We start from the raw sequence: 15294 nt of genomic DNA on the forward strand, positions 1-15294 counted from the left end.
GCTTAGATACAAGATAATCACCGAGGTTAAAAGTATATTATTATAACTGTGTTGGTTATGCAAAACTGGGAAATGGGTAATAAAGGGATTATCTATCTTCTAAAACAATAAAAATTCTGGTGTAGACTGTCCCTTTAATATAACTGTGTGGGTTATGCAAAGCAGAGTAATAAAGGGAGTATCTATCTTTTAAAACAACAACAACAGTTCTGGAGTAGACAGTCACCTCCACACCTTGTGTGCCTGGCATCATAGGCACTCCCCCCCTTACTCAATCTCTTTATTGAAATCATGCGAACAATCGTGTGATTTCAATATTTATTAATTTGTTTATATCAGAACTTTGTTCCGATGTAGACAAATGAGTCCCAGCATGAAGGGGTTAACTTCATTGGGACTAGAATGCCCCTTTAGGCGGACCCAACTTAAAGGGACAGAGGTTTAGTCAAAAACCTAAAACAAATAACCCAAAAAACAAAGGGTGGGTCCGTGGACTCGCCACATGTTGAAGAAATAAATTTATCAGGTAAGCATAATTTTTTTTTCTTCTTCTAAAGATGTGGTGAGTCCACGGTTCATCTTAATTACTGTTGGGCACCAATACCCAAGCTAGAGTACACAGATGACTAGGGAGGGATACAAAAAACAGCATGCCTAAACAGAACAGAACCGGAACAATCACCCCCAGGGCCAAGAGGTCTTCAATACACCTCAAGAACACCTCTCTCTTTATCTGGTCTGCAGATAACCTGGAAAGGTGAAAACTGCCTCTGGGGGGACAACCCTTGAATTCTAACCTGTAGCCCAGAGACACAATTTCCACCACCCATGGGTCTGCAACTTCCCTTAACCAGACTTGAGCTAACTAAGAGAGTCTGCCCCCCACTAGATCCAGGCCTGGATCGGGGGCAACCCCTTCATGCAGACTTAGAGTTGGTAGCGGGCATTTTGGCCTGCTTACTCTTACTCCAGGACTGAGTCAGTTTCCAGGCTGGCTTGTTATTATCCTGCTTGGACGAATATGAGGAGGACTTCCCTCTAAAGTTGCAAAAGGAACAAAAATTACTTTGACGTCCCTTCGATTTGCTCCTCTTATCCTGGGGCAGAAAAGACCCTTTTCCACCTGTAACATCAGAAATTATTTCCGCCAAACCTGGTAGAGCCATCAGTTTAGCCTTAGATGAAACATCAGCTGACCAAGACTTTAACCATAAAGCCAGTCTGGCCAAAACAGCAAAACTAGAAGCCTTAGCTCCCAATCTAAGGAACTGGAGGACCGCATCAGCAATATAGGAATTGGCGAATCTGAGAACTACGATTCTGTCCTGAGTCTCGTCAAGAGGCATTTCCTCCTGTAGAGAATCTGTTAATGCCTCAAACCAATATGAGGCAACACTAGTCACCGTAGCAATACAGACCACTGGTTGCCATTGGAGACCAAGATGTGCATAGATCTTCTTAAGATAAACCTCCATCTTTTTATCCATAGGATCCTTGAAGGTGCAACTATCCTCAATAGGTATAGTCGTCCTCTTAGCTAGAGTGGAAATGGCACCCTCTACCTTGGGTACCGAAGACCAAACCTCCGTAATGGAAGAATCTACTGGAAACATTTTCTTAAACACCGGAGATGGATTAAAAACCACTCCTGGTTTCTCTCACTCTTGCGCTATAATTTCCTTAGCCCTATCTGGGACCGGAAAAACCTCAGAAGAGGAAGGAACATCAAAGAAACTATTAAGTTTATTGGACTTCTTAGGCGTTACTACTGCCTGAGTATCAGAATCAACCAAAGTAGCTAAAACCTCCGTTAGTAACACCCGGAGGTGTTCTAGCTTAAACTTGAAGGAAGAACCTTCACTATCAGAGAAGGGCATTATACTGTCTGAATCTGAAATCTCACCCTCTGAGCGAGAATTCTCCTCATCTTCTGATCTTAAAGGAACCTGAAGGTCAGCGTTAAAAACTGATACCCTAGTCTCTAAAACCTTAGATTTCCTCCTGCGCTTCCCTGAAAATCTATCGCTGATGACACCTGTGCCTTTAAAAATGCTCCGCTGGGAGTTAGAGGAACCCCAGGACACAGTGTTAGCTGCCATAAAGGCTTAGGACGAAATAGGGGAAGGTCCTGGCATTACCTGGACAACATCCTCCTGAGAGACATAAGGCTCAACATTAAAAAAACTTGTCTTTACACAGGAAGAACAGAACTGCATAGGAGCTGCAATTTGTGCGTCTAAACACAATAAACAGGGATTGAAATTAGTGGAATTCATATCAGACATAACTGGTATTATCCTCTATTCAAACTCTCTAGTGTTTAATATACAACAAGAATTAAACAATTCAAAAGAATAAGTCTTTAATAAACACTTTTAATAAAATGACCTCAGAAAAAAACTCCCTCCGCACCTCAGTATACAGAGGTGCTCTTACCACCACTTGAAGCGGATCAACCCTGCAACGTATCACTTGCGCTTTTAAAGCCCTCCTCACTTCGCAACAAGAATTCACACAGACCCGAAATGTGCAGGCCCAATAATAAACAGTGCAGCTAAAAAACACAAACAAAAAAAATGGCCTTGAGACTCTTCAGTCTCGCATGTCTCTCTAACCTGTGCCTGTGAGCATGTCTAGTAATAACACCCATCCCATGAGTGCATTATCCGTCCCTTGCATTAAATAAAATGGGTATTCTAAAGTGCCCCTCTCCCCATAGGAAGGAAAACAGCACTTACCTGCTCTGCTGTCTGACATGACAACAGCTCCTAATATGAGAGGACACATTTTCCTCACGGCGACTAGGATAACATCGGTAGCCAAGTAACAAACTTAGATATCTAAAATCAGGGCAGCTTAGGTAGAGAAAAGGAGCAAGCACCACTTTGCAAGTTCTCCACCACTTTAAAACCACCACAGCTCGACTGCAAAGACTAACGTGGGCTAGGTTATACCCTGTAGCTTGATTGAAGACTCAATCTTCTTTGAAAATATAATTTTAATTACACAAAAAATTCACCTCCTCCATGCACATAGAGGCAAAGAGAATGACTGGGGTTTATGGGTAGGAAAGTGATACTTAACAGTTTTTACTGTGGTGCTCTTTGCCTCCTCCTGCTGGCAAGGAGTGATGTTCCCAAAAGATGAACCCGTGGACTCACCACATCTTTAGAAGAAATAAATATTTTCCTTAATAAATAAATATATATATAATTACATTTTACTACAACATCTCTTTATTTTAACTATAGCTTTATTTCAAAGCTCGCTCCTAGCTATAGTTTCTTGCAATATTTAGTGGCCAGGGGGAAGGCCATTTCTTTCGGAAGAAAAAAGCTATTCGTTGTTTAATAGTTAAAGGGATAGTAAAGTCCAAATCAAACTTTCATGATTCAGATAGAGCAGCAATTTTAAGCAACTTTCTAATTTACTCCTATTATTATTTTTTCCTCGTTCTCTTGGCATCTTTATTTGAAAAAAGCAAAAATGTAAACATAGGAGCTGGCCCATTTTTGGTTCAGCACTTGGGTAGTGCTTTATGATTGGTGCCTAAATTTAGCCATCAATCAGCAAGCGGTACCCAAGTTCTGAACCAAAAATGGACCAGCTCCTAAGCTTACATTCAAATAAAGATACCAAGAGAACAAAGAAAAATTGATAATCGAAGTAAATTAGAAAGTTGCTTAAAATTGTATGCTCTATCTGAATCATGAAAGTCTAATTTTGACTAGACTATTCCATTAATAGCGCCTGTTACTATTCATTTGTGTTCTAGTTATTTTGCTAGCCTGATAAAGTTGAATAAAATTGTAGTGTTTTATTTACCTTTAATTTTAGGGATCTAGATTATTTCTTTGACATGTTTCTTGATTGCATTGCTATTATTTAGTGCTCATTATTTTCTAGTTGAAATCATTTTAATAAAGCTATTTTTATTTAATAATTTGGTGTTGGTATATAATTTGATCTTTTTTTAAAGGATAAAACTCAGAGCACTATTAAATTGCAAACATTGCCCTCTATAGAGTTGGTAACCACTAATTTAAAATTCTAAAAAGGTTCCATAATATTTATTGTGTTTTAACACATTACACACTTTGGACCAGATTACAATTAGGGCACTTTCTCGCGCACAAACACCACTAGAAGTAAACTTTTTAATGTGTGTGGTTAGTGCGCATATTACGAGTTTAAAAGTAAATTGTTTGTACGCGAGTGAAACCCTATGCGCACTAACTTCAGGATTTTGGATATTGCGACCGACATTAACTCATTGGCCACATAGACTTCAATGAACCACGCTGAAGAAGAAAAAACTAACATTTCCTCTCCCGCACTAAACCGACACTGCATTTGACCTACAGCGCTAAACCCTAAGTTTATATCATAGTTTTATATTCCAATGTTCTTCACATAGAGAATTTTTTTTAAAATATATTATCTATCTATCTATATATATATGTATATGTATAGATATCTCTTATGAGAGAGAGGTAAACAGTAAAACATGTTATAAAATATTAAAATTGAATTTCAGTAGTTTTTCAAACCTGAATATTTATAGGTTTAAGGGATCTTTTTGGTTTTGTTTTTCATTTACAGGAGTACGGCATTGGTAACTGTATCCCACAATGCACATCAATACTATTAAACATTGTGCCAGGGTCATAAGAAACCCCTGTGTAGTCTGGACAGCCTATGTTTATGCTAAAGTGGAAATTTCATGGCTACATATTAAAGGGACAGTCTACTCCAGAATTGTTATTGTTTAAAAAGATAGATGATCCCTTTAAACCCTTTCCCTAGTTTTTACCTCTGTGATTACCTTGTATCTAAGCCTCTGCAGACTGCCCCCTTATCTCAGTTGTTTTGACACACTTGCATTTTATCCAATTAGTGCTGACTCATGAATGAACTTCTTAGGAGTGAGCACAATGTTATTTATATAGCATCAACTAGAATTGTCTAGCTGCTAAAAGCTATAAAAATGTACTGAGATAAGAGGCGGCCTTTAGTGGCTTAGAAACAGGCAGACATTTCGAGGTTATACTTGTTTATTTAGTATAGTAATATAACGCTGTTGGATGTGCAAAGTTGGAAAATGGGTAGTACAGGGATTATCTATGTTTTTAAACAATAACAATTTTGGAGTAGACTGTCCTTTTAATCTAAAAAAAAGAAGAAAAAACAGACCTGATGCTACAAAAACAATAAAGGAAAAAAATATACTATAAACATTATTTTTATTTTAATTCCAGCATATTCTGCTTTCTTGTCTTTTGGTAACAAACGCTTTAATAAATGTATTCAAGGCTACCTACCTCTATTTATTTGTGCACAGTTTGAAGGAATATGTGCATATATACTTTTAAAGGGACATGTCAAAATTAGGATGTAGATATAACTTACCATTAAAAAAAACTTTCAAATTGACTTCTACTGTCAAACTTACTTTGTTCTCATGGTATCATTTGTTAAACGAAGTTCAGCAATGTGCGTCTTCAGCACTATTTGACAACAGTGTTTGCAATGTGATACATTATTAAAAAAAAAAAAAAACTACTGCCATATAGTATTTGACACATACCTAGGTGTGCTCTTCAACAAAGGAGAACAACGTCAAGTTGCTACAAGAAGTTAATTGATTTTTTTATTGCATTCTATATATGAATCATGTTTAATTTTGACTTTCAATTGCCTTTAAATATTTCACTGTCCCTTGAATTCTTTTGGTAGCCTTTTCACTGTGACGGATTTTAATCTGTGTCTGAATATCCACAAGCAAATAAAAAAAAAAAACACAATCTATGGTAAGAAAAAATATATACATAACATTTGTCATTCTGCATGTTATTGTTTTTGTATACCAGTTGTATTTCTGTCCAGAGTGTGTCAGTGTTTGTGTACTTATTAGGCGTATCAGAATAACATTCATGTTTATATGTGAGAATGTAGATGGTATGAGTATATGTTTCCATGATATTGTGCATGAGTTCAGCTTGTGTATCTACATTTATCTATTCCTCTATGTACAGTACGTGAGTGTGGATATGTCAGGGGGGCTCTGGTGTTACATCAGCTGAGATCAGGTGTCATTAAACAGCAGTGTCTAGAGAATATTTCAGTCCTGTAGGGTATCACACCATTAACTCTTTCACTTTCAGAGACATGCAGAATTTTCTTTACTATATTATTTCTTACAAACATATTATAGCATTCACCTTATCAGTTCTTCTAAGTGTAAACCATTAACCCCTTCCCTTCCTGAAACATGTAAAGTACATTTGACATAATTACTTTGTGACATTATTTCTTTCTCTCCCATCTTCTGTGGATTATGTTACAAGTCCAACCTAACAATAACCTTGATAAAGAACTCAACAATAACTTCTGCACAGTGCTGCATCATGTAACCAATAATAAGCCAAACAAGGATATGCTAATAAATTCTATACACTGTTATACAGGCTTATATAAAACCGTTGCATAGTGATAGAATCATACATACATAAATAAACACAATATTAACAAGTGATCTTATAGGAACATTAGGGTATTTCTCTTGATTTTAAAAGGTAGTATTTTCAAGTATATGATTTTTTTTATGAGAAACATGTTCATATGCTTACTAAAATTGCTGTTTGTTGGTTAGGAATATGTGTCTCTCCTGTACACCAATAAATCTATGGGTAGTGTCGTTATCAGCCAGTAACATGCCCTAAATCAAACCAGATGTGCACCCAAATCAACACTGTATGCCCAAAAATTAGTACTGTGTCCACTTACGTTGCGCCAAACTGCCAGCTGTATGCCCAAACGTTCTCTCATGCTATGTGCATGTTTGGCAACCCTGCATGTCATCTGTTTGCCCAAAGTACAGACCAGATGTATATACCCAAACATCAGATACTCGCCCAAAACATCAGACCAGGCCCATGCTTCATCCTGCAGCCCCTATATACGGTACTTGCTATATAACTACAGAAGCACCCAATCAAAAGGTATGTCCCCAGCAGCCCTAGTATCCAAACCTCATCCCTTTAACTATAAATAACCCCTGTATACCAGTTCTAGGTCTAAACTTCACCCTCTGATCATGTGCACGACGTCCCCAACAACCTTTGTATATTAGTTGTATGGCTCCAGACAATGGGCACCGTTTATAAAGCTGCGAGAATAGTTTTGTTGCGCCACTGTTTCATGCTCATGTGATCTGTTACTTAACCTCTCTGCCAACTAAGGGGTGGCAGATTTCAATCATTCCAATCAGATCCAACAGTTTGTGCAATGTTATATACAGGCAGTGGATGCTGCCCACTCGCCGTGAGGCCGGGGAAATTAGGTTTGTGATAGCAAACCTCGTCGTCCTGGCAGTTTAGAAATGGAGTCTCATGCATGTACATGTGTTTTGAAATCTCTACATGTCATTAATATGTTCAGCCATTGTCCCTCAGGCCAGAGGCATGATGCCCCCGGTAGAGCTTGTATACCATCTATGTGCCCAAATATTATTCCTCAGACAGATCATTGCTGCCCCCTGTAGCCCATATATGCCAGATATATACCCTTACATCAGCACCCAGCCCCCATACTTTTTGCCAGCATATATATATATATATAAGTTCTAATACCATGTTTAAATACCCAGAAATAATAGCTGTATGTTACCTGAATGCTCAAATATTAGCCCAAAAGTTTGCTGTTTGGACAAGCCTGCTTTAAATCATCTCAAATGATATCAAAATTTTCTTTTTTTTTATTTATTGCACAAATTAATGACAGGAAGAAGCGAGAGATCAATGGCTTGTATACTTGTGACACAGACTATGTAGTGTATATTTTTAAATTTCCATGTGGGCGGGGCTATGTGGGTGAAACGATACGCCCCATAAAAGATAGAATAAGTGCCCATAAATTTTCCATCAGATGCAAGGATACAACCCTTCCTGTTTCATCACATTTTTTTGTCAGCAGGCCATCCTGTTAGCCAACTTAGACCATATTCCCAAACAGAGGAGTGGAGGTAACAGAGAGTTACTACTTAAGAAAAGGGAAGTATGTTGGATACAACACCTTAAAACCCTACATCCGATAGGTTTAAACAAAGATTACGATCTTCATTTGTTTTTATAAATGCTTTTATGAGTGTATATTTTATGTTATTGTAATCTGACTGTTATCCACTCTCCATCAGATCATAAGAAGAATGTATATTATATGATAGATAATATGAAAGAAAAAGAAAATAACAACCTTTTCAAAACCTGACCAGTAGGGGGAACTATCACTTCAAACTCATGAATGAGAGCCAAAATGGTTTATTACAGGTAATTTGCATACAGGTGATATATAAGAAGGTGGTTAACTATTGTCTGTAGCATGATTAAGGGTCTACTTGACTCAAAACGTTGCTTTTTTATCCTCATGTTGCTTTAATAAAGGAAGGATTTTTTTTAAGGAACAGGGCTGATGCTATTTTTGTATTTCTGTGGACTTTCCTGTAGTATATCAGTCTGATCCCGCCTATTACGGTCAGTCCAGCGCTGAAATACCAGGCAATTCCTCTCTGAACAAGGAACACAGAAACCCCAGACGATCGTTTTGGCTTTCATTGGGCCTCGTCAGTGAGGTGTAGCCATATTCCTCTAAGCACACTGAGCAAGGAGTCCACGTCTGGTTGCCCCTTGTTCCCATAGGGTGACTAAATACATACAGAGAGAAGTGCACTCACAGGAACAAACAATTGGCTCAATACCATTGTTAGCCTGTTCTATGGCGATTTACCTCCTGGGTGCAACTTTTTAGCCCAGTAATGCTTTTTACAGAGTGGAACTTTCATGTAGTATATCAGTCTGATCCCGCCTAATATGTATGTACGTCTGTGTATTTAGTCTCCCTATGGGAAAAAGGGGAAACCAGACGTGGACTCCTTGCTCAGTGTGCTTAGAGGAATATGGCTACACCTCACTGACAAGGCCCAATGAAGGCCTGAAACGATCGTCTGGGGTTGCTGTGTTCCTTGTTCAGAGAGGAATTGCCTGGTATTTCAGTGCTGGACTGACCGTTATAGGTGGGATCAGACTTATATGCTACAGGAAAGTTCTACTCTGTGAAAAGCATTACTGGGCTAAAAGAAGCTGCACCCAGGTGGTAAATCGCCATAGAACAGGCTAACATTACATTGGTTATGAGCTGGTTGTTAGTTTGTGTGTGTGTGTATATATATATATATATATATATATATATATATATATATATATGTTCTAATACCATGTTTAAATACCCAGAAATAATAGCTGTATGTTACCTGAATGCTCAAATATTAGCCCAAAAGGTTGCTGTTTGGACAAGTCTGCTTTAAATCATCTGACATTATATCGAAATTGTTTTCTTTTTTTTTTCTAATAGTACAGTACAATGTATTCTACATTCCACCTTTGTGTCCTAAATGCATAATTTTGCACATTACTGTGTTTTAGATCCCAATCACTTGTGCACGTTTTGTTATCGCTACTTTTTTTTACTTATCCTTACAGGAATGTGAACTATGCTACAGATTTTGGTGTTTGTTGGAAGATGATATTGATATTCAGTTGTCAATACATAAATACACAATGTAGCATGTATAAGAAACATCACGCACCTCTGTGACATTATTTTGAAGGCATCAGGCAAGTAGCACTGCACGTTTTCCATCTGAAAGGGGTCTGCATCACAGATCTTGTCATCCGTACGCCCGTAATTGGCATTCTCCACCATGATGACATCACTTCCTGGGCACCTCAGCTCTATCGGGTATCCTTCACACGCCAGCTCTCGCCGCATCAGCCCGAATGGAAGTGCAGCTCTGCTTAACCCTATCAAGAAAAAAAAAGTTATTTACCAAACACTCCACCTGAACGAGAAAGTTTTACACTATAAGTCAACTCTGCTGAAACTAGAATAGATGGACGCTCATACAAACATCCGGTACATTTGCAACTGTAATATATTATAACCTGTTCTCTTATGGATTCTTGGAGAGTGGTAAGGACTAGGGATGTGCCATGTGGATCCTTCGTTAGGATCTGAATGAGGAAGAAGGCGGCCGCTTGTGACATTCAGCTCTTTTCAGTGCCGGATTTCTTCTTGTGAAAGTTCAACACACTTAGATCACAAGGCGCTAGTGGCAAACCCAATGCATTATCTGATTGGTTGTGCATCCGGTGACCTCACAGATACGGCCAATCAGATGGGCACTGCAATTCACCCATCTTCACTATTTGTTTTTGCCTAGGGGGTTAGGGGGGTGCCCGCCAATCCTCTGGCATCCACCCCAAGTAAACCCTTGAACCCCCCAGGCGGAGGCAAAAATAGATAGTGAAGATGGGAGAAATTACAGTATCCATCGTATAAATGGTGTAACAAGTATGTGTGGTGTATAATGCCTCACATACATGTTACATGTATGTGTACTGATGTAAGCGCTCATCCCAAATGGACCATACACCTGATCTGATTGGCCTGTGTCTCTGTGAGGTCACCGGATGCACAACCAATCGGATAATGCATTGTGTTTGCCGCTAGCACCTAGTCTTAGATCTGTGCAAATCCAGGTTTAGTGGGTTGCACTTTCACAAGAAGAAATCCGGCTCAGAAATGAGCTGAAAGCCACAAGCATCTGGCTTCTTCCTGATTCAAATCCTATCCTAAGGATCTAATATAGAGCAGCCGTGTCCAAATCGTAGATCATTGTGTAACTACAGATTAACAAGATTAGGCTGTTGTTTCCCTATTTTCCAAAACCCAGTAGTGGTGATACGATTCTATATAAGGCACTACAATTATTGTCACAAGTAGACCGACCATAAATGTGTTGTTTAAAAGGACTATAATTTAAACAAATGAAATATGCATAGTATTCACAAAATCTACATATAAACTGTGACAATGTCAGAACATTGTATGCAATCCAGGAGCAGATCCCTTGAAAAAGCCTTGAGTATTTTTTATTTTATGTCATCTTATTGCTATGGCCAGTTAGCGACTAGATTGATCAAGCAATTACTTTGCAATATGTAAGAGTTCTGGTTCAAAAACCTGTAGGATCAATTTTGGTTAAATTATAAGAAAAGTAGTATGCTCAATAAAACATTATAGAGAAATACATTTTGGGGTAGATTTATTAATAGTAGAGCAGACATGATTCGCTGTAGCTTTCTTACTGACAGTGCCATGAAGCAGGTAATAATGTTCTCTATGAACTGAAGTGGATAATTAAATCCAATTTAAAAATAAAATTAAACAGCTTCCTGCTCATCATTTTTACATTAAAAAAAAATTAAATCATTTTATATGTTTTTCAAAGGGACTAAACACCTCTTGGTGTTGTGTAAAAAGTTTGCTTGTCTGATGCTAAAGAAACCAAAAAAGAAAATTCTGCAACCTAGGTTTTCTTCCTAATGCTACAAATGAATTAGCTAGCTTTGGCAATTTGCAGCAGTTTAAACAAAACCTAGGTTGCTGAATTTGCTTTTTGGCCTTTTTAGTAGGGTTGCCAGGTGTTCAGTATTAAAAAAAATCATGGACACTTAAAGGGACAGTCAAGTCCAAAAAAAACTTTTATGTTTCTAATACGGCATGTAATTTTAAACAACTTTCCAATTTACTTTTATCACCAATTTTGCTTTGTTCTCTTGGTATTCTTAGTTGAAAGCTAAACCTAGGAGGTTCATATGCTAATTTCTTAGACCTTGAAGGCCGCCTCTAATCTAAATGCATTTTGATAGTTTTTCACCACTAGAGGGCATTAGTTCACGTGTTTCATATAGATAACATTGAGCTCATGCACGTGAATTTACCATGGAGACAGCCTCTAATTGCTAAAATGCAAGTCTGTCAAAAGAACTGAAATAAGGGGGCAGTCTGATGAGGCTTAGATACAAGGTAATTACAGAGGTAAAATGTGTATAATTATAACTGTTGGTCATGCAAAACTGGGGAATTGGTAATTAAGGGATTATCTATCTTTTAAAACAACAAAAATTCTGGTGTTGACTATCCCTTTAAATATCTATTTTTTGGAGTTTTAGTTAAAGGGACATTAAACCCAATTTTTTTCTTTTATGCTTCAGATAGAGAATATAATTTTAAACAACTTTCTGATTTACTTCTGTTATCTAATTTGCTTAATTCTCTTGATATTCCTTCCTGAAAAGCATATCTAGATAGGCTCAGTAGATTCTGATTGGTGGCTGCACATATTTCCCTAATGTGATTGGCTCACCCATGTGCATTGCTATTTCTTTAACAAAGGATATCTAAATAATGAAGCAAATTAGATAATAGAAGTAAATTGGAATTTTGTTTAAAATTGTATTCTCTGTCTGAATCATGAAAGAAAAATGTTGGGTTTAATGTCCCTTTAAAGGTAAAATAAAATATAATTTATGAATCACAGCAACAAAAATGGATTTAATATGTATATAAAACAAAAAGGTTTGGTTTAAAGGGACAGTCTAGTCCAAAATAAACTTTCATGATTCATATAGGCCATGTAATTTTAAACAATTTTCCAATTTACTTTTAGCACCAATTTTGCTTTGTTGTCTTGGTATTCTTAGTTGAAAGCTAAACCTAGGAGGTTCATATGCTAATTCCTAAACCCTTGAACATTGCCTCTTATCTCAGGGCATTTTTACAGTTTTTTTCACCACTAGAGGATGTTAGTTTATGTGTGTCATATAGATAACACTGTGCTCACGCACGTGGAGTTCCTAGGAGCCAGCACTGATTGGCTAAAATGAAAGTCTGTCAAAAGAACTGAAATAAAGGGGCAGTTTGCATAGGCTTAAATACAAGATAATCACAAAGGTAAAAAGTGTATTAAAGGGATACTAAACCCAATTTTTTTATTTCATAGTTCGGATAGCGCATGCAATTTTAAGCAGATTTCTAATTTACTAATATTATCATTTTTTTTAGTTCTCTTGCTATGTTTATTTGAAAAAGCAGGAATAATTGCTTTGGAGCCGGCCCATTTTAGGTGGAGAACCTGGGTTGCGCTGGCGATTGGATGGCTAAATGCAGGCACCAATCAGCAAGCCCTATCCAGGGTACTGAACAAAAAATAGGCTGGCTCCAAAGCTTTCATTCATGCCTTTTCAAATAAAGATAGCAAGAGATTGAAGAAAAATTGATAATAGGACTAAATTAGAAAGTTGCTTAAAATTGCCTGCTCTATCTGAATCATGAAAAAAAAATCGTGTTCAATGTCCCTTTAATATAACTCTGTTGGTTATGCAAAACTGGGGAATGGGTAATAAAGGGATTATCTATCTTTTTAAAATGATAAAAATTCTGGTGTAGACTGTCCCTTTAATGAAATAAATCTTTATCAACAATGTGAAGATACAGCATGCAATTTCACTTTTATTGTTAAAATTCACCAATAGAATTTATTTATCTGGGAAGTGACCCCCTAATTCCATAGCACCAGGTGTATGAGAAAAGGGTATACAGTTATGGTTGCCACCTCGGCCATGTTTTCCTGGACATTTATGAGTTATACATGCTGCAGGGTGTGCAGAGAGGAACATGAACATTGAACAGTGTTGCTCAGTTTCACTATTTGTGTCCTGCACACCCTGCAGCATGTATAACTAATAAGTTTCCAGGAAAACATGTCCGAGGTGGCAACCCTACATGCAGTAGACATGTGCCTTTAGAGGTTCATAGCAGGCCAGTGTTTGTCAAATTCAGTCATCAAGTATTCTTATCAGGACAGATTTTCATGATATAAAGTGATGGTAAACTCTCCAGTTTATGAAAACAGATCTGGAATGTTAGTGATATTTTAGATGGACTTTAACTCATCCGTTGTACCAAATACCCTGCGCTCCGGCTGCCTATTTCAAAAGTCATATTTTTTGTGAGCTAAAGGTTTGAACTGTTCTCCAATCAGCGCTCTTGCCTTTAGGCACTTTTGTTGTAGATAGAGCGCTGATTGGAGAACAGTTCAAACCGTTAGCTCACAGAAAAAAATTACTTTTGAAGTAAGGCAGCAGAGCACGGGGTATTTGAATTTCAACGCTATATTAAAAAGTAAGTTATATAGCGCATCTTCATTACAACTGATGAATTCAACTCTATCTAAAATATCTCTAATATTCTGGAACTGTTTTCCTAAATTGGAGAGTTTACCATCAGTTAAACTAGAACACAGGTGAAAAAAATCAGCTGATGGGTGAGAGTAGGTTAGTAGCCATGGTTACTGATCAACTAATTATTTCACCTCTAGTTAAGATATCATGAAAATCTTGCCTGTTAGGGGTACTTGACGACTGGAGTTGCAAAAGACTTTAATAGGCTGTGTCTCTCGACACTCATTAACCTGCTGAGGGGCCTCATCGTTATGAAGGGTCTATCTATTCAGTCATTTAGGCTCAATCTACTTATCTTTTTCAGCCAATCACCAGAGGACCTGCCTTCCATTAACAGATACATTGTGTTAAATGGTCCATACATGAAACCCATTTTATTTTTCAACTTTCCGATTTATTATTAACAAATTTGCTTTATTATATTGGTATCCTTTTTTGAAGGAGCAACAAAGCACTACTGGGAGCTAGCTGAACACAGCTGATGATCCAATGACAAGAATCATATATGAGCACCCACCAATCAGCAGCTAGCTCCCATTTGGTACAGTGCTGCTCCTGAGCCCACCTAGGCAACGAATACCAAGAAAACTAAACATATTGGATAATGAAAGTAAATTGGAAAGTTGTTTAAAATTGTATGCTCTATCTGAATCATGAAAGACAGACTTATTTTGAGTTTCATGTCCCTTTAAAAACTTGCTCACCTGGAGGGAAGGCTCACAAAATCATTAGGGGCGTTTTGAGCATGATATTTTTTTGAGGGACCTCACAGTACACACAAGACTGGCGAGCTGTAGATCATTGGGCCCTATGTGTTTAACCCCATGCAAAGGGATTAAACACATAGTTAAAGTCAGTTTCAGAGCAGTAATGCACTACTGGGACCTCGGTGAAGATATTGGGTAAACCAATGACAAGAGGCATATGTATGTGTTGCCTCCGATCAGCAGATAGCTCCCATTGATGCATTACTGCTCCTGAGACTACCTAGGTATGCTTTTCAACAAAGGATACCAAGAGACGTAATCTTGATAATAAAAGTGTCTTAAAACGACATGCTTTCTGCCAATCATGAGTGGGTCATTTTGACTCTCATGTCTAACAGATGCTAGATAGAAGCCGCTCATTGATTTCGATGAAGCTGATCTCGCCA

At 37.7% G+C, this 15294-nt stretch overlaps 1 protein-coding gene across 5 annotated transcripts in view; it reads right to left on the reverse strand.

The window, feature by feature from the left end:
• Positions 1-15294, reverse strand: part of ADGRL1 (adhesion G protein-coupled receptor L1) — a 491322-nt gene that overhangs the window by 205288 nt on the left and 270740 nt on the right. For all 5 annotated transcript variants that reach the window (XM_053718064.1, XM_053718062.1, XM_053718063.1 and 2 more), the window contains exon 3: positions 9644-9857. In XM_053718064.1, the coding sequence (XP_053574039.1) occupies positions 9644-9857 (214 nt within the window). The remainder of the gene's footprint in view (positions 1-9643; positions 9858-15294) is intronic.

The sequence above is a fragment of the Bombina bombina genome, chromosome 6 (assembly GCF_027579735.1).
Source record: "Bombina bombina isolate aBomBom1 chromosome 6, aBomBom1.pri, whole genome shotgun sequence".
NCBI lineage: Eukaryota > Metazoa > Chordata > Amphibia > Anura > Bombinatoridae > Bombina > Bombina bombina.